At 40.6% G+C, this 19,731-nt stretch overlaps 1 protein-coding gene across 2 annotated transcripts in view; it reads left to right on the top strand.

Moving 5' to 3' along the window:
- LOC125277554 (polyribonucleotide nucleotidyltransferase 1, mitochondrial) overlaps positions 1-19,731 on the top strand; it is a 49,424-nt gene that overhangs the window by 16,497 nt on the left and 13,196 nt on the right. For both annotated transcript variants that reach the window (XM_048206019.1, XM_048206017.1), the window contains exons 3-9: positions 17,376-17,450; positions 17,650-17,755; positions 17,884-17,933; positions 18,765-18,828; positions 18,901-18,948; positions 19,042-19,155; positions 19,240-19,426. In XM_048206019.1, coding sequence (XP_048061976.1) covers positions 17,376-17,450; positions 17,650-17,755; positions 17,884-17,933; positions 18,765-18,828; positions 18,901-18,948; positions 19,042-19,155; positions 19,240-19,426 — 644 coding nt within the window. The remainder of the gene's footprint in view (positions 1-17,375; positions 17,451-17,649; positions 17,756-17,883; positions 17,934-18,764; positions 18,829-18,900; positions 18,949-19,041; positions 19,156-19,239; positions 19,427-19,731) is intronic.

Raw genomic sequence — 19,731 nt, 5'->3', positions numbered from 1 at the left:
TGAGTAAATGAGCCTGCAGTGGTCAGGGTGAGTGAATGAGTCTGCTGTGAGTCTGCAGTGGCCAGGGTGAGTGAATGAGTCTGCTGTGAGTCTGCAGTGGCCAGGGTGAGTGAGTGAGTGAGTCTGCGGTGTAGTGTTAATTTCATTAACGAAATCTATGATTAAAAATGTTTGTCAACAAAATTTTTCTCATAAGACAAGTCAATGAAGAGATGATAATAAGGCCATTAAACGACAACTGTGACTATATCAACATTGTTGATGAAAAAAGACTAGATTAAATGTAGTTTAAAAAAAAAAAAAAAAAAAAAAAAAACTTTACTTTTGTTGAAAAAAGAGGAGTCAAAACATTTCAGACTTCTGTACCAGACTTTATTAGGCAAGCGTTCATGTTTGCGGTTGCCAGATATCAAGAGCTCAAATCCTCCAATCAGAGCTTTTCTATTAAATGAATACGTGCTCGGCTTTTTGCTTTACACAATCTGTCAACCATTCACGCACGTTCTCTGTGGAGGTGCCATGATCTGAAAACACCGACATACGGCCGAGCTGTATTCTGAGGTATTCTGTTAAAATGAAAGTGTCATTTAGTCTCTGTTATGTGCAATTGGTTGCTGATTGTACTTATGCAACCTCTGTGTGGCAATATGTACAATCTTTTTTGCCATTGTTTTAATAGAGAAACATTAATGCATTATTTATTGGAATTACTATTAGGAATTTCTGTTATAATATTTGAGAGTAGGTTTTTGTTTTACCAGTTTTCATAATGTAGACGGGGTGAGTGTATATCTTAAGTCTGTGGTGTTTATTTAGCTTAGGCTATAATTGATAGGCTTTAATAAATCTGTACTCTAGATGAGTTAAAATAAACCATGCATGTTGTGTTCTGGTGCAGTGTTGAAACTGACTAAATACCAAGTTAAACCGTAGCCAATGAAGACAGTCATAAGAAGGTTGATCATTTACTGTCACTCTTCATAATTAACATGTTGCAGTGAAAACTGTAATAAAACAATACAACAATATTCAATGTCTATGTCTTGATTAATAATCCAGTTATAAACGTCTGTAACATAAACAATCAATGCTGTTCTCACTGTAGTAGCAGCTCTAATGGCTATTAGCATCACTGTTAGCTTGTTTCTAATAACTTATTAAATATCTTTTTAACAAAATTCTTACTAATATATAATCTTTAACATGCCTAATGTCACATAGATGAACTTACGGCATTGCCTCTATGATGGTTTATAGTTGATGCAAAGGATTACTAGTGCGAGCACACCATGTGTCTGTCTCATTGTTTTCATGCAGAAACAGGAAGGATTAACAGGAAGTGACCTAAATAGGAAGTGACCTAAATAGGCAGTGACATCATCACATAACAAATAATATTCATTTTTACAAGTGAGGTAGATAAACAGAGAAGTAATTAAGAACTTCACATTTTACCTGAGAATATATATCAACAAAAATAAAGCATATATTTAAAAGTTCAATTTCTTAAAGGGCAACACACTCCCTGCCTGACCTATGGGAGGTCACTATGAATTTGTGAGAGTGTTGAACCTTAACCTCTAGATCAGTCTTTGGGTAGAAGTTTATTTTGCATTGGTCACTTGTATTCACCTCAACCTTTCACGTCCATCCTTTCCAGGGAATATGGCAGTGATTCTGGCCATGGTCCAGCAGTTGTGGGCTATCTATTTGTCCCTGAGCAGAACTAGATCTCCAGCTTGAAGGTTTCTGCGAGGTACTGTTCACTTCTGTCTGTGTTGCAAGCAAGGTAAATATTCACAGCTCCAGCGGGTCCAGAACTGGTCCAGAACATTGAGCCCCACATGGGAAGGCAGGCTTTGAGGCATTCAGATGGCAGGTCCATCATGCGTTGTTCTTCCAGCTTTCCACGCAGCTTGCGACAGGTTATGCATTTGTGGAGTACTGAATTGACTAGCGCCCTGCCTCCCAAGATCCACAGTCCTGCTGCCCTGATCGCTGCTTCTGTCAAGTGACGGTCTTGATGTTTCACTTGCTCGTGATGATGTCGAGTGAGCAGTAGGGAGATGTGGCTATCTTTGGGCAGAATTATTAGGTTCTTTTCTGCAGTTGCAACCTGAGAGTGCTTTAGTCGTCCTCCAACACAAATGAAATCACACAAGCAAAATCCACAAGCGGTTACTTTTGGATACTGCTTGGAGGGCTGACAGTTCTTTTGCAAATGCAGCTTTTTTGTGTTGCTTTAAGGATAACGTTCCTTGCTTGGTCCATTTCATCCGGAGTATGAGGTAAGTCACATTTGCATTTGCTGTTTTGGTTTGTGTGTTTGCAGGATTTTGCCATGTGAACTAGAAATGGTACTCGTCTTACTAGGGAGGTGAAGGCGGAGAACCGTTGGAATCGATCAGAGGTAAGCTTTGGTTGTTCCAGGTTAGTAGCACATGTTTGTACTTGTGGCCGGATTTCTGAGTCCTTTTCAGGTTCAATTAGCTCAAATGTCTCATTCGTTTGTGTTTTCTCTGCAGGTGGCTGATGCAGGAAGAAGGGACCGGTGAACTAAGAAGTCTGCGCCAGGCAGGATGCAGGTAAGGATCTTGACACATGATCTGCAGGGTTTTCTTCTGTACGTACATAGTGCTACTGCTCAGATTTGAGTACTGATGGATACGTTGTTCACAATAGAGTCCATACATGTAGAATTGTTTTGACTTATGAATGTAGCCAAGCACCACTTTGCTGTCTGTAAAGAACTTTGTCGTTCAACTCTAAATCCAGCTCATCCTGTATGAGATCTGCCATCTCTACTGCTAAGACAGCAATGCACAGTTCAAACCTTTGTAATTGTAGGTTCGGACAGGGGTGCTAGCATTCCCTCACCCATAACTTATCCTGCTTCAACTTGCCCATCTTTCTGAAGTGCTTTCAGATACGCCACAGCACCTATGGCCTTGGTCGATGCATCTGAGAATACACACAATTCTGTGTGCACTGCTTCAGTGAGGTTTTTGTATATGTATGTCGAACATGAAGCTGTTTTAGGTCTTGGAGAGAATCTATTCATGCTTCCTATCTGCTTAGTTTTTTCTCCGGGAGGGGTGTGTCCCAGTCTGACAGTTCAGAGGTAAGTTTTCTGAGAAGGGCTCTTCCCTGGATTGTAACAGGTGTCAGTGGAGTTGGTCAGTGTGTTGGTTGTGATTTCCCACAGCAGACCTAAACTCCGTTGTGTCTGTGAAGTTTCTCCAATCAGATCTAGGTCCTTGATCACTGGGGCACAATCTTTGGGTGGGAAAGCTTCCATGACTGTCTGAGGGTTTGAAGCAAACTTGTGTAAGCAGAGGTTTGACTCAGCTAGTGAGGCCTGTGTTTGTTGGAGCAAATCGATTGCCTCAGCTTCAGACGGTACATATAACTAACAAACCATCATCAACATAGAAATGTCTTTCCACAAACTTGACGGTATCAGCACAATGCTCCCGTGCGCCTTCTCTGATGGCTCTTCACAGCCCGTAAATGGCCATAGCAGGAGATGGCCCATTTCCAAAGACGTGGACCTTCATTTAATACTGAACAATTTCCTTGTTGACATCATTGTCCTTGTGCAATAGAAAACGTAGGAAGTTGCGATGGTCTTCATACACCAAGAAACAGTGGAATGTATGCTAGGATTGCAACATTCTATTTCTGCTTCTGGTTTCAGTTCTGAAATGTGCTTGGCAATGTGTCAGAGATGAGGCTGGTGTAGAACTGCACTTGGCGAATTTCAGACTGAATATTAAAGATCTCATGACACTCAAGGAGTGATGGAAGAGGGATGAGAACTTTTCCATCCAATGACTCAATCTGGAAACCTTCTGCTTTCCTGCCGGATGTTTCTACGATGCCAGAGCAAGTTCTGAGATTATATGAGAATGGTTTGCTCTCCACCTGAACAGCTCGAAGAACTCTGATCTGGCTAATGAGCGATTGCTCTGGTCATCCAGAATTACATAGACTTTGATGGCCATGTCCTTGGAACCCTTGGGGTAAATCTTCACAAGGCAGATTTTTGAGCATGAGCGGCTCCACTGACCTGGACCGCATACTTCTGTACAGGTTGTACTGACAACAGCCATGTTAGAATGATCTTCTCCCTCCCCGCCGTCCTCTTGTGATGGTGAAGGAGCCTTGACAGACCTGTGAGATAACCATCTTCTTTAGCACCTTGGATTTCCATAAGCAATTCCCAGAGTTCACATAATTTGGTGTGGTCTTTAGCTGAAATCCAAGGAAAACTGTCCAACCGCTGAAATAATGACTTTTCAATGATTTCTGGTGCAGCATAGCACTCACATAGTCTCTCCCATGCTTTGTGTAAAGCGAGATTGGGGTTGCTGACATGCACTGAGCAGATGTGTTTCACCGTTTCGCCAGATTCCTTTCCCAACCATATTGTCATGAGGTCCAATTTCTGGGTTGCTGTGAGGTGCACTTCACGAGCTGCACTGGTGAATGAAAATACCATGGCCAATAATTCTCAGGCTTATCATCAAATTGTTGCAGTCCTGAATTAACAAGGTCTCGTTGTGCTTAATACTATGCCAAAGGCTCTGCCTGAGGTGGCGTGCTAGCTGGAGAATTGTATCGAGGAACATATGGCTTAGCATGCACATTCATGATGGGCCTTCAGACTTCAGACTTCATTGCACCTGCAGACAAACAGGTTGTTGCAGGTAAGTGCATATTATCAGCTTTCTCAGACTTTGGCTTGTTGATAGACTGTGTACATGAAATGTCTTTCGCAGGCGGACTCCATGTTATGAAGCTGTTATGTGAGTCAGCGTGGAATGGAGGAGCGACAGGTAAGGCTGATAAGAGTTGAGAGGGAGAATGACTTTAAAGGTTGATTTGAGAATTGACATATTCACTGGTACGTTAAATTTTAACGTTCTCTGATTCAGATCTTCCTCTTTCAACTGCAACATGCATTGATAGTTCAGCATCTTCCAGCACTTGTGCCTCCACTGTGGCCGCATCAGCTTCTCTATGTAGTGTTAACACTTCCAACTCAGTGTCTGTTCTTACTGTTTCCAGCTAATTTTGAGCTTCTCTTGCAGCCTTTTCCATTTTCAGTTTAGCCTCTTGGCTGGCATATGACGCTCTCGCTTCTGTAACTTCAGCTCTGGCACGGGCATGGGCCTCACTCGCAGATGATGCAGATGACTTGCTGCTTCTAGCACTGCACACAGATGACTTCCTGCTTGTTGCCATCTTAACCACTTTAAACATCAAACGGTGCCTTGTCACTGTTCTTGTGCAGTGTATTGAAACTCTGACTAAATGGCAAGTTAAATCGTAGCCAATGAAGACAGTCATAGCAAGGTTAATCATTTATTCATCCTCTTCATCATTAACATGTTGCGGTGAAAACTATAATAAAACAATACAACAATATTCTATGTCTTGATTAATCATGCAATTATAAACATCAGTAATAGTGTTGTCAAAAGTACCGGTACTTTGGTACCAAGTCGGTACTGAAATTTTGAAAATGTGATGATACCAGCATTTCTGTAGTACCGGGAGGGTATAGTCAGTACCCACTGATGGGGCTGTGCCACTATTTATGTGAATATGAAATGAGTGAAGCACAAAGCTTTGTTAGCCTACAGAAGAAATAATAGGCTAGCAATTAAATGTGACATCGCAGCCATGGAAACCTTTTGGTTCATGCTGAATGAGAGAGGTACGCGAGTCCATACATTTAAGCTTTGTCAGCTTTGTATTCTGTTTTGTGAATCGCGATCTGGTCACCCGATTATCAGATAATTTAACAATATTCCATTAGTTATTCCACTGAACATGGAATCTCTGTTTATTTTCACAAATCTTTACTCACGCAGGAGATTATAAACGATTCTTTCTTGATTTTTTTTTTTTTTTTTTTTTTTTTTAGCTTTCTCTGGCAGCACAAAATCAAGCATAGCTTGAGTGTTTTGCCCCAGTTGAAGATAAAACTGGCTCTTCAGACCTTTTTACAACAAGTGTCAGTTGCTTGTAACATCAGAAGATAACATGAAGATATTATTAAAGAGATGCTCTCTTTCCTGCTCGTGTCCCACATCCCTCTCAAAGAGCATAGCGGCTATATGACGCATCTTTGTGTGGAAATAAAAAACTGCTTTTAACATAACATTAACTTTCTTATTATTTAGGTTACCATTATTTACTGATATTTATTTCATAGTTTTACAGGCTGTAGTGTGTCATTTCACTGATGGAATAGCTAAAATAAACATGCATGTCTGTTACAAAATCAATGTTTGAGCATTTGTTTATTTTTATTTTTTATATTTCAAAATTTATTTCATTAAAGGTGCTAAAGAGGATCTTTTCGTCGACTGAGAAACCAAAGACTGTTACTGAGTTTTTGAAATGAGCGCATGCGTAAGAACAACCCCCCTCCTTCGAAGGAACTCCTCCCAAAACTCGTAAACACTCGTATTGGAACACGAGTGTTTACCACCGGCATTCGCTGTGTTGTGTTAGTGGATTCATTATTTCGGACTCACCGCAGGTAACTCATAATCTGCAGTTGTTACTCCTGTCTCCGGACAAAAACATTGCATGCAGCGCCTGTGGAGTGTGGAAAGTTACTCACAAGGAACGTCATGGCAGTGATTGACCAGTGATCTATTTTGAATCTGTTTTTTGAATCGTGAATCAATTTCGGTCGATAATCGAAGTAAAACGGATTAATTGCGATTCTATAGCGATTCAGTGCTTTAAAATATATAAACATTAAATTATTTAATTTCCTGAATTGATGGAGACGTTGTGCGCTGTCATTTGCACCCTCACAGCTCTCCATCACTGACACGCTCTGCACTCTTACCGCCTCTCACTGGATTGCGCTCGTGCTCCGTCCGTAGCTCTCCCACGTTTGAGCTCTCCCCAGGACGGCCACTGCTATTCACATGAGCAGATGACCGCTCTCTATTAAGACAGCAATAGTCAAACCGCTCAAGCCATTGGTAAAGCTGCCAAGTCATTGCGTGGTCACTACTGTTGAAATAAAACACTTTTATTGCGTTATTTTCTATAAGATAAAATACTGAAGTTTTAAGGAAATGGGTCAATGACATTACCTGAGCAGTTTCAGGGTGCCCATTTATTGCATGGATGGAACAAACACATAATGTAAGTGTCTACATGCATACGCACAGTTCAATGAATGATAAATGAAATTATGAACTTAATGTCGTTAAACTGAATGTGCGAAGAAAACTGCTGAAATAACTACAACATTAACAACACTGAAATAAGTTTGTGGTTTATCTATCAATCATATGCGTGGTAAAGTTGCGTTCGTTACTATAGCAACAGTATAAACCCAGCGCGTTTTCTTTCAGAATCGTAAGGAAAATTATCAGTATAAAGAGGACTTTTATAACTATTCCGTGAAGAAAAGTTAGTTTAGGATTAGTTGGGAAAGTGCATATTCTAGGGTCGTCTCTCCATGTAAGCATTAGAATGTTTAATGTACCTGGAACACTTTAATAAGGTTGTGTAGCCATTAACACTATCCTGCACTATAGTTAACATGAACTAGGCCTAACAACACTTTTAAAGCCCTTTTAAAGTTTTGGCTTATGTAAATTTCCACAAATGCCAATTTTTATAGGCTATTAAAATAGTCATGTAACATCATTGAGAACTAACATGAACTAACATTAACAATGGGCAAAAGGTTTTTTGTTTGTTTGTTTTTTGCACTTACTCTGACCTCCTGAAGGTCGCTGTGTAATTCTCATCCTGACTAAGACGCATTAGGAGAAGCATTTTTTTTCTTTTTCTTTTTTTAATTGCGTTTTTTAATTTTTTACAACAGACAAAAGTATGAAAACATACCAATCCAAACCTTATCTTCCACCCAACGTAACCCAGCAGTCTCTATACAATGGGGTACATAATGCATGGAAATGTCAACAGAAAAACAAAGTCACAAGAATCATAAAACTAGAATAAAAAAAAAGGAAAAAATACAGTATTAAGGTATTCATTCTGAGTCCTGATCATTACTTTGTGCAATATACTTGGATATATTTTCAGCAGCTATAGTCCAAATCTTTAATGTAGAGATTTGTGCCGAATTCACCCAAGCCGTGGATAATTCCAACATTATAACGTCCCAAAGTTGAAACAACCACTTGTATACATAGTGTGAGTACCTAAGTGAGTACATACCTAAATGAGGCAGAAGCCAATGTTGTGCTTGCAGTTTTTTCGCAGATGTTAAACCGGCCAGCCAGACAATTTTTTGCAGCTTAGAAAATTCAACTGAGTGTCGTCATTCAGTAATAATATAGAGGGGTTCATCGGTATAGGACATTGAAGCATTTTTGATGAAATAGCACATACCTCCTTCCACAATTTTTAAACTTTTTCACATTTCCACATCATATGGAAAAAGATCCAAGTTATTGGTCGGGACACTTATCATAGAAGGGATTAAAAGTGGAGTCAATACGATATCTTTTGAGTGGGGTCCAATAAGTTCTGTGACAGTGTTACAACCCTGGCTCTAGGGAAGCAACATAAAGGACACAGAGACCAAAATCTGCCAATCAAAGTTTAGGTTTATTAAACTATAAAAGAAAAAGGGGACTGTTGAGTAGGCAACACTGCTGCTGCAGTGTTGACTGCAAATCCAGAGAGAGAGAGCTGGTGTTCTGGATTTAAAATGGCTCCCTTCAGGTGTCATCAATTAACCAATTGGTCACAAGTAGGTTACCAGGCAACTGTAACAAATCACAGGTTAGAACTGGTAATACAGGACACTAGAGGGATAACAAACAGGACATAACACCCACACCCTTAAAATGTTGCTATAGGATAACCTATGGCAACATTAACATGTACATAAAATAAAACAAGCACTTATGACCTTGACAGGGCATCCGCCAAAACATTATCCTTCCCACGAATATGGTGGAATACAAGGTCATAGCCCTGCAAAAACAGGCTCCACCGCATTAAGCGCTGGTTAGAGTTTCTCATGCTGTGGAGGAACACTAAAAGATTATGGTCAGTGTAAACAATAAGTGGAACACTAGATGAGACATACACCTCAAAATGTTTCAAAGCAAGGATAAGGGCCAATGCTTCTTTCTCAATGGTAGAATAGTGCTTCTGATGGACATCAAATTTCTTTGAATAAAAACACACAGGATGTTCAACACCTACTGAATCATCCTGGAGAAGAACAGTACCAACCCCAAAATCACTAGCATCCACAGCTAACTTGAACAGCTTGTCAAAATTAGGAGCAGCAAGGATAGGAGAACTAATCAACAGTGCCTTTAGATTGTCAAAGGCCACCTGACATGACTCGGTCCACACAAAAGGAACCTTTGGACTAAGCAGATTGGTTAGAGGTACAGCAACAGTGGCAAAATTCTTGCAAAAGCTCCTACTGGAGACACATGACCATGGCCAACCACTTTGCCCAGGTAAGTTACTGTAGCTTGTCCAAACTTGCACTTAGAAAGGTTCAAAGTCAAATTTGCACCTGTCAACCGCTTAAACACATCACGAAGCTGGTCCAAATGTTGAGACCAAGTAGCGCTGTAGACAACGATGTCATCAAGGTATGCTTCACAACCTACCATCCCTTCCAACACCTTATTGACCAGGCGCTGAAAAGTGGCGGGTGCATTTCGCATTCCGAATGCCATAACGTTATAATGGCAAAAATCATCGGAGGTCACAAAAGCAGAGATCTCACGAGCTCGCTGGCTAAGAGGAACCTGCCAATATCCTTTTAACAGGTCCAACTTAGTTACAAAAGAGGCAGAACCCACTTGATCAATACAATCATCTAGTCGTGGAAGAGGATATGAATCAGGTTTAGTGATGGCATTCACCTTGCGAAAATCTGTACAAAAATGTAAAGACCCATCCTGTTTCTCAACTAATAAACATGGTGAACTCCAGGCACTAGAGGTTGATTCAGCTATCCCATGATCTAACATATACTCTACCTCCTTACGCAAAAGTTGGCGTTTAACTGGATTGACCCTATATGGATGTTGTTTAATAGGGACAGCTTGGCCCACATCAATGTCATGTTCCAGCACGTTGGTACAAGTTGGAAAATCAGAAAACAAGGCCATATATTGCCCAATTAACTGGATAATATCAGAGCGCTCAGGAAGATTAAGAAAGAACAAAATGAGAGTCCAAATCAGCCAGAATTTCAGAATTTGCCAATCTACTTTGAGCAATTTCAGTGACAGCGACATTGTTTTCGGTCTCAATAGATGGAACATCAAGTACAGCCAAGGCCTTGACCTCTGTAACATCTGTGCAATGACGATCAAAATAAGGTTTTAATAAATTCACATGGCACATGCGGGTTTTCCTTTTACGATCTGGAGTCTTAACCAAATAGTTACACTCACCAACTTGCCGATCAATGGCATATGGACCACTGTATTGAGCCTGCAATGCAGAACCCGGTATTGGTAAGAGCACAAGCACCTGGTCTCCTGAACAGAACACACGATGCTTAGCCTTTCGGTCATACCAAGACTTGAAAAATAGATACACATAGTCCAAGAGGTTAGTAGGAGTAGAATGCTCAACATCCAACCACTTCTCCTTTACCAATTTCAAGGGCCCCCTCACAGTATGGCCAAACACAAGTTCAGCTGGACTGAAGCCAATGGACTCCTGAACAACCTCTCTAACTGCAAAGAGGAGTAGTGGAACACCATCATCCCAGTCTCTCTCAAACTCTTTACAGTAGATCTTCAGCATTGTCTTGAGTGTTTGATGGAATCTCTCAAGTGCACCCTGAGATTCTGGATGATAAGCAGATGAGACGTTATGCTGAATAGACAACTGCTTTAACACCTGGGAGAAAAGACGGGACATAAAATTAGACCCTTGATCAGACTGAACAACTCTTGGTAGCCCAAACACTGTGAAAAACGTAATAAGGGCTCTAGAAATGGCAGGGGCTGTGACCTTATGCAATGGGACGGCTTCAGGAAACCGTGTCACTGCACACATGATTGTGAGAAGATATTGATTACCTGACTTGGTACATGGAAGAGGTCCAACACAGTCAATCAAAACATGTTCAAATGGCTCTCCAATGGCAGGAATAGGATGTAGTGGAGCTACAGGAATAGACTGGTTAGGTTTACCTGTAATCTGACAAACATGACACGATCTGCAATACTGAGCCACACTTACTCCAATTTTACAGTAATTTTACTCCAGGCCAGAAAAAATGCCTTAACACACGATCCAAAGTCTTCCTCATACCCAAGTGGCCAGACAGACAAAAATCATGAGCAAGATACAAAATGTCAGACCGATAAACTTCTGGAACCACTACCTGAAACACGCTACTCCAGTCATCCTCACTTGACAGTTTTGGATCTGTCCACTTTCTCATCAAAACACCATCACTAATAAAATAACCAGAAGCTACATTTGATAGTGCTTCATCTGACACTACATCTTCAAACATTGGTGACAAAGTAGGGTCCTGTTCTTGCTCAACAATTAACTGCTCACGAGATGGAAACATCTTTCCAAACCCTGTCAAATTCATGTCACCTTGGGCCATGAAAGTATCATAAAGTGGAATGACAGATTGATTATTGGAAGGCTTACCTTCAACATGTTTCTTGGTTGACATGGCACGAGTAGTTGCACAAACAGGAAACATTTCTGGAAATGCCAATTCAAGCTCATCTGGACTATCTGACTTCTGGACAGTACAGGTTACTTCAGGAACAGCTAGCACTTTACCCCCAGCTAAATCATTCCCTAGAATAAAGGACACACCATCTATAGGAATCTGGGAACAGAGTGCAACAACAACATCACCAGAGACTAAATCGGATTGGAGATTAATGTCATGTAAAGGCATAGACAAAAATCCTCCACCAAAACCTCTGACAAGCACCTCTGAACCTTGAGCTGATGCATCATTAAAAGGCAAGACATCACGAAGAATCACAGATTGAAAAGCTCCAGTATCTCTCCAGATCTTGATAGCTTGTCTTTGTTCAGAGTCAGCAGACAAACACACAAAACCATCCATCAAAAATGATGAGGAGCCAGCTAACTCACCTTTCTTGCATGGAACATTAGCAACAGAAGATGCTAAAGGAAGACCTGGCACAGGACTTACAAAAGCTACAGTTTTTGTAGATTTCTGTTTCTTGCTTAGAACTGGACAGTCTGCAATAAGATGACCTGGTCTCTTACAATAAAAACAAGCCCTTTCTGAAATTGAACCATCATTAGTTATTTTCTTGACAGGTGAGGCAGCAAGGGGCACAGATTTTACAAACCGAGATCTATTAGGCTTACTCTGCCTGAATCTCAGCCTGTTTGTCACCAAAATTTACCTTATGGGTCAAAACAAACTCATCTGCCAAGATTGCAGCTTGTTCTAAAGTCTAAAGACTGCATTCTGCTCATTCAAATAAACAGATACAACCTCAGGCAGACAGTTTTTAAATTCCTCAAGCAAAATGAGTTGTCTAAGATGTTCCTTACTTTCCACCTTCTGAGATGTACACCACCGATCAAACATATTCTCCTTCTGTTTTGCAAACTCAACATAAGTATGGTGAGCAAATTTGGTACAACTACGAAAGCGCTGGCGGTAAGCTTCAGGAACAAGCTCATATGCCTTCAATATAGCTGCTTTAACTTCATAATTAGTACTCTTCTCAAGGCTTAGAGCAGAATAAGCTTCCTGAGCTTTACCCACCAAAACACTTTGTAAGAGCAGTGATCTTTTGTGAAAAACTCAAGTAACTCTTCAGAAGGTTCTTTAAGGAAGTCTTCTAAAGAAGCCATTACTAAACTCAACTCTACACTAAAGTGCAGCCAACACAACAGGTCCACAATAGCACACAGCTACAAAATTAACAATAAGCAGCAAAAATGCTCTCTCAAACAAAGCTTTTAAAGCTTTAAACACAGAAGTAGAACTAGAAATCCCAGCAAACTACAAACATTGAAGATTACTCACCTCAGACAAGAAAACACTTTAATGCAACTTGTCAGTAACCACAAAAACCTAAATACTGGGCATTAGTCTACACTAAAGCCCACAAAGGAACTAACAAACAACAGCTGCTAACACACTAAAGTTAGGATCATGGACCAAAAAAAACCCAAACGTTCCTCAATGTTTAACTCACCTAACTTAATTATTCACCTTTCAGTCCCTTACAAATGAAAAAAATAAAGTGAGCATGGTTGTTGAGCCCAAACATTACAAAACACATGAGAGACACCCGGATACCTGCCTATCATTTTCTAACTCCTATCTATCTTCTGAGGTGTACCGGGCATGAGGTGACTTTAAAAGCAAAAACTCAACAACAGTAGGCCATATAATCAATGGTCATACAGTTGTGAACTGCTTACCCCCGACAGAGAACAAGTCTCCACCCAGAATAACCTCGAAAATAAAAAAGGAAAAACAACAAAAGAGTGAACCGATGGAAGGATTGAATCTTCAACCCAGCTGGAACTCTCACCCTACCTAACCGGGGAAACTCATGCATATATAATAAAAGATACTCAAACAACCATACTCACCAACAGCTCTCAATCAAAGGGAATAAAAAAAAATGTAGAATTTCAAAGTATCAAAAGAAAAAAATAAATGGTTTTACCAACAAAATTGGATGAGCCCCCATTATGTTACAACCCTGGCTCTAGGGAAGCAACATAAAGGACACAGAGACCAAAATCTGCCAATCAAAGTTTAGGTTTATTAAACTATAAAAGAAAAAGGGGACTGTTGAGTAGGCAACACTGCTGCTGCAGTGATGACTGCAAATCCAGAGAGAGAGCGAGAGTGAGCTGGTGTCCTGGATTTAAAATGGCTCCCTTCAGGTGTCATCAATTAACCAATTGGTCACAAGTAGGTTACCAGGCAACTGTAACAAATAGGGATAACAAACAGGACATAACAGACAGAAGTTATAATGGATCATTTGGTAATTTGGATTTCTAGATGAAGTAAAAATGTTCTGCCACACTCTTTCCCAATCCATAATACCTTCCTCTTGTTGACAGTCTCTTTCCCATGTATGCTGTATAGCTAAACGACTTGCTGTAGCCACTAAGGCCTTCCTGTACATCCATGAAGTAAAGCGACTAGAAGAGGACAAATCAAACCAAGCGATGATCGCATGTTTGGGAAGCGTTTCCCCCCAGGGCACCCCATAGGCCTTCATGGCCGACCTTAAGAGCAAATATAAAAACAGAGAAGAGAGTTCTGTTCCATACTGCTCACACAGTTCTTGAAAGTGTAACATGGAGGGATGAATGAACAACAATTCCTAAGTAACTGACTGAAGTTTGTACGGGAATATTACAAGGCAGTTTAACTTTCTTAGCCATACTATTAAGTGGAAGCAAAGAGGATTTTGTACCTGAAGAACGTACTGAACTTTCCAGATACCTTCAGTATCTGGGGGAATGAAACATGGAGATCTGAAATAAACAGTAAAATATCATCCGCATAGAGCGATATGTGTTGTTTGTAAGAGTGAAATTGAACAGACATTTTCCTGTCTTATCAGTTGGGCTAGGGGCTCGAGTGACAGCGCAAACAGCATTGGGGATAAAGGACACCCCTGTCTTGTACCTCTTTGTAAGTTAAAAGGCAGAGAGTGCACTCTATTAGTTATAATAGAAGCAGTGGGGTTTTTACATAAAACCATTATCATATTCACAATGCCTTTGCCAAAGCCATACGCATCCAAAACAGACCAGAGGTAATCCCACTCCAGCCTATCAAACGCCTTCTCCGCGTCCAAAGAAAGAACTGCAGCGGGAGTGGGACAAGCCCGGGATTCATGTATGACATGCAGTAGTCTCCAAATATTATCAGCCGCTAATTGAACTGACATGCATCCGGACCAGACGGGGTTCACTAATTTATTAATATATACCGCTGCAATCGTAAAGCCATAATTCTGGCATACATTTTTATATCTGTATTTAACAAACTAATGGGTCTGTAATTTGCACAGTCTGAATGATCTTTCCCTTTTTTGGGTATCAACGATACAAGTGCTGTATTCATCTGTGGGTGAAAGCACCCACCTCTACTGCCGCATGGATGGCTGTCAGGAAGACAGGACTGAGTAAATCAAAGCATTTAAGAAATAAATGCTAATCCTGGCGCTTTGCCTTTCTTAGCACCTTGTAATGCCCTTTTTAGTTCCTCCAAGGTAACTGGTTGTCCTAAAAGTTCAGCTTCTTAAAATAAGAGATTGCAAAAAAGTAGTACAGCTTGGACTTGTGGGATTGAGTTTGGAAGTACAGAATTTAGAAAAATGCAGAGTTAATCTCTTTGCTGTTCCTTACCAGTCCTTTAGATGGGTGCTTAATTATGTCAATGTAGGCTTTCCTTGACTTTGCTTCAGTCTTAGGGCTAAAGGTTTGCTAGGTCTAGCACCACTGAAGTAATAGAACTGGTTATTCTGTAAATGTGAGATGTTAAGATCTTTCAGCAAACCAATTACATTCAAAATCTGCCATTATGGGATTGTGATCTGAAAGAATTGCTGGTAGTATCGTTGTCTGATCAAAAGAGTTCAGAAGTTCCTTGGAGCACAATAGATAGTCTATGGAGTAGCATTTCAATAACGCAATGAATGCATATTAAAATGCAGAATCTAATTGAATTAATCGAATCACATCGAATTTTAATGTGAATCATCTCGAATCGATTCATTCTGATTTTTCAAAAATCGCTCTTGTATCTAATCGAACACCTATGACTTGTGAATCGAATTGAATCGCTGTCTACCCAAAGATTCACAGCTCTAGTACCGGCTACTGGTAATTTGGTACTGTGACAACACTAGTCTGTAACATAAACAATCACAGTTGTTCTCACTGTAGTAGCCGCTATGATGGCTATTAGCATCACTGTGGGCTTGTTTTTAACAACTTATTACATCTTTTTAACAGAATTCTTACTAATATATTATAATTAACATGCCTAATGTCACGTAGATGAACTTACGGAATTGCCTCTATGATGGGTTATAGTTGATGCACAGGATTACTAGTGTGAGCACACTATCGGTGCGTTCCAAACGGGATATATCGCCCTCCGAAGGGCACTTCGGAGTGAAAATAATTATGGCCGCCATATTGAAGGGTCGTTCCAAACCGAAGTGCTCAAAACTGGCCACTTCAAAGGGCCCTTCGGAATGAAGGATTTCGAAGGGTACAACTGATGGACACTTCGGCCCCCCATGATCCTTTGCACAGGGAAGTTGTTTGACGTCACAGAATGGGAACAGGAGGTTAGGAGTTCGATTTTACCTATAAATGTATAGTATTTTTCTATACTACTATAATATTTAAACGAGTTCGATTTGGTACATTATTATGGTCAAAACGACATTGTACTTCAACAAAAATACTTTACAGCTCCTTTTATCAGTCCATTTAAATGTTTAAAATACATAGATACAATATACATGGTGCAATAAACCTAAAATAAATAAATAAATAAAGTAACGTTAAACAAAGGGCGCAGCTTGCACAGTCTACTCCTCCTTGATTGTCTCGTTAAAATGACGCTGAAGTGCGTTCCAAAAGAAGAGTTTTTTTGACCCCTACACCCTTCATCCCTTCGAAGCTCTCACTCCGGAGGGTAAACCCTTTGAAGGGATTAGGGCATAGGGATGAGCCCTTCCGAATGGAACGCAGGGCATGTGTCTGTCTCATTGTTTTCATGCAGAACCAGGAAGGAAGGATGAGGAAGTGACTAAACAGGGCAGTGACATCATCACCACATAACAAATAATATTCATTTTTACAAATGAGGTAGATAAACAGAAAAGTAATTATGAACTTCACATTTTACCTGAGAATATATATCAACAAAAATAAAGGAGATATTTGAAAGTTACATTTCTGAAAGGGCAACACGATGCATATGAATTGTTCTGTTGATTTGTGCTTATTGGTGAAAGAGCAAAAATAAATTACCCAAATGACGACAATCATTGCAATTAAAATTGAACAATATATATATATATATATATATATATATATATATATATATATATATATATATATATATATATATATATATATATATATATATATATATATATATATATATATATATTTAATCATTTTAACCATTATACAGTATGATGAATATATAACGAAAATGTGTAAGTGGTCAGAGTGAGTGAGTGAGTCTGCAGTGGTCAATGAGTCTGCTGTGAGTCTGCAGTGGTCAGGGTGAGTGAGTCTGAGGTGAGTCTGCTGGATCCAGTAGCATGTGTGTTTAGTGCTGATCACTGTCTCTATGATTGCAGTTGGGCGAGACGTCAGTGATGGTGACAGCAGTCAGCAAGAGCAAACCATCCTCTACTCTCTTCATGCCTCTTGTGGTGAGACGCACTTCAGCTCTAGCATGTTTACAACACACACACACACACACACACACACACATATATACACATACATGATTCTGGATCAAGCTCATCACACAGTTTTATCACAGATGTGGGACTCTACTGAAACTTTACAGTGTGTTTGTTGTCTCTGTGAACCATGTCACACTGACTGTGTTTTCTGTGAGATCATCAGGTGGATTACAGGCAGAAAGCGGCGGCTGCAGGACGAATCCCCACAAACTACCTGAGGCGAGAGATGGGCAGCACAGACTCCGAGATCCTGACCAGTCGGCTGATCGGTCAGAGACACACACACACACACACACACACACACACACACACACACACACACACACATAAACGCATATGAGTCAGTAATGCATTCCCTGTGTCCTGTTGACACTGTGTCTGCTGTGTGTTTGTGCAGATCGCTCCATCAGGCCGCTGTTTCCCACCGGATACTTCTATGACACACAGGTGTGACACTCATCTCATCTCTCATGCAGTAGCTGCAGTCACTGAGCTTCACATGAGTCAGAAACACTGATACTCAAGATAGTTTTTTTTTAGTTCCACGTTTGGATCACATGAATCTTCTTTTTTTAAAGTCATCATGAAACTTAAGTTGGGCTGATCTTTTCTTCCCTATTGTGCCGTATATATCCAAGTGAAAACGCTTCTGGAGCAAGAACAAATGTAGGGCGGGGCTTGATTTAGTCTGTGGGGAATTGATTGGATGGTTGTGGTTTCCTATTGGTGGATCTCATGTGAGTGACAGGTTGCCCCGCCCTCATCATCAGAGAAGAGATGCTGCAAGAGGGAGGAGAAGATATTCTGATTCAAGATTATGAGGAATATGAATTTAACACAATAATGATATGCACCGATAAATCGTTTAGAATAAACACTGCAATATTCCAAGAAAAGTTGTGCATTTTGATTTCATGGTGACTTTAAAGCCGTTTAAAATGCGTCCTAATGTGTCCTAATTCACATACTTATGCACTATTCTGTCATTTTGTAGTACAGTGCAAGTAGTGTTTTCACACTGAAAATTCCAACAAGAGAAAGGTCACTTCAAATACCTGGATGATCCACTTCAATCGAATGTTGGACACTTCATGCATTCGACCGTTGCAGTTTAATTACATAGATGAAGGGGGCGGGACTGTCAGATTATCACAAAATAACCATCTAAAATTCATCCACTAGACGCCAGAGTAGTGCATAGTATAAGTGTTTCTGAACCCATTCACACCTGTATTTAGTGTTTGTGATGAGGTCGCTCTGCGTGTGTTTGTGCTGAAGGTGCTGTGTAACATACTAGCCGCTGATGGAGTCAATGACCCTGATGTTCTGGCCATCAATGGAGGTATGAGTATCTCTGCACTATTATGTCTGTAATGTGTGTTTTCGTGTCTGATGCTTGTTGATTGTCTCTCAGCATCTGCGGCTCTGGCTCTGTCTGATATTCCCTGGAACGGCCCCATCGGTGAGTCCGCCGCTTGTACTCTTGTGTTTGTGAATGCTGTGTGTGTGTGTGTGTGTGTTTGTGAAGTGAAGCTCCCGCTGTGGCTCGTTTCAGGTGCGGTGCGCGTTGGCCTGGTGGACGGAGAATTCATCATCAATCCCACACGCTCAGAGATGAACGGCAGCACGCTGAACCTCGTGATCGCCGGAGCCCCGTCCAGCCAAGTGGGTCGGTGAGATTTCAGCAGAGCTCAACTTTACCCACAATGCTCCGTGCTCTCGTGCTGATGGTGGTTGTGTCATGTGTGCGTAGTGATGATAGAGGCTGCGGCAGAGAACATCCTACAACAGGACTTCAGTCACGCGGTGAAGATGGGCGTCAAACACACGCAGCAGATCATTCAGGCCATTCAGCAGATGAGCCGAGAGATGAAAGTGACCAAACGCACTCCTGCCAAACTCTTCACTGCCGCAGCGGAGATGGTGGATTTCACACGACAGTGAGGCTCAATGATTTATGCATTTTGGGGGTGAAATAATATGAGCTGGACTTTTCTTCGTGACATTGACCCATAAAACTGCTGTGTTTGTTAGTGCTGGGCATTGACACACATTTCACAATTTGATTCAGATTTGTTTAATAAACACTTGTTTCATGACAGATTTATTCAAACATATTTTAAATATTTATTATATTTTTACTTGATCTGTTCTTCAATAAGCAATATATTGATACATTTATCAAAATGCTCCTCTTGAGTTGTTTTTTGAGTTTATAGACACTGAATGGCTGTGTGATTGGCTG

The sequence above is a fragment of the Megalobrama amblycephala genome, linkage group LG10 (assembly GCF_018812025.1).
Source record: "Megalobrama amblycephala isolate DHTTF-2021 linkage group LG10, ASM1881202v1, whole genome shotgun sequence".
Classification (NCBI taxonomy): Eukaryota; Metazoa; Chordata; class Actinopteri; order Cypriniformes; family Xenocyprididae; genus Megalobrama; species Megalobrama amblycephala.
Note: the sequence above shows the minus strand (reverse complement) of the source record. Positions and strands in the feature narration are given on the sequence as shown.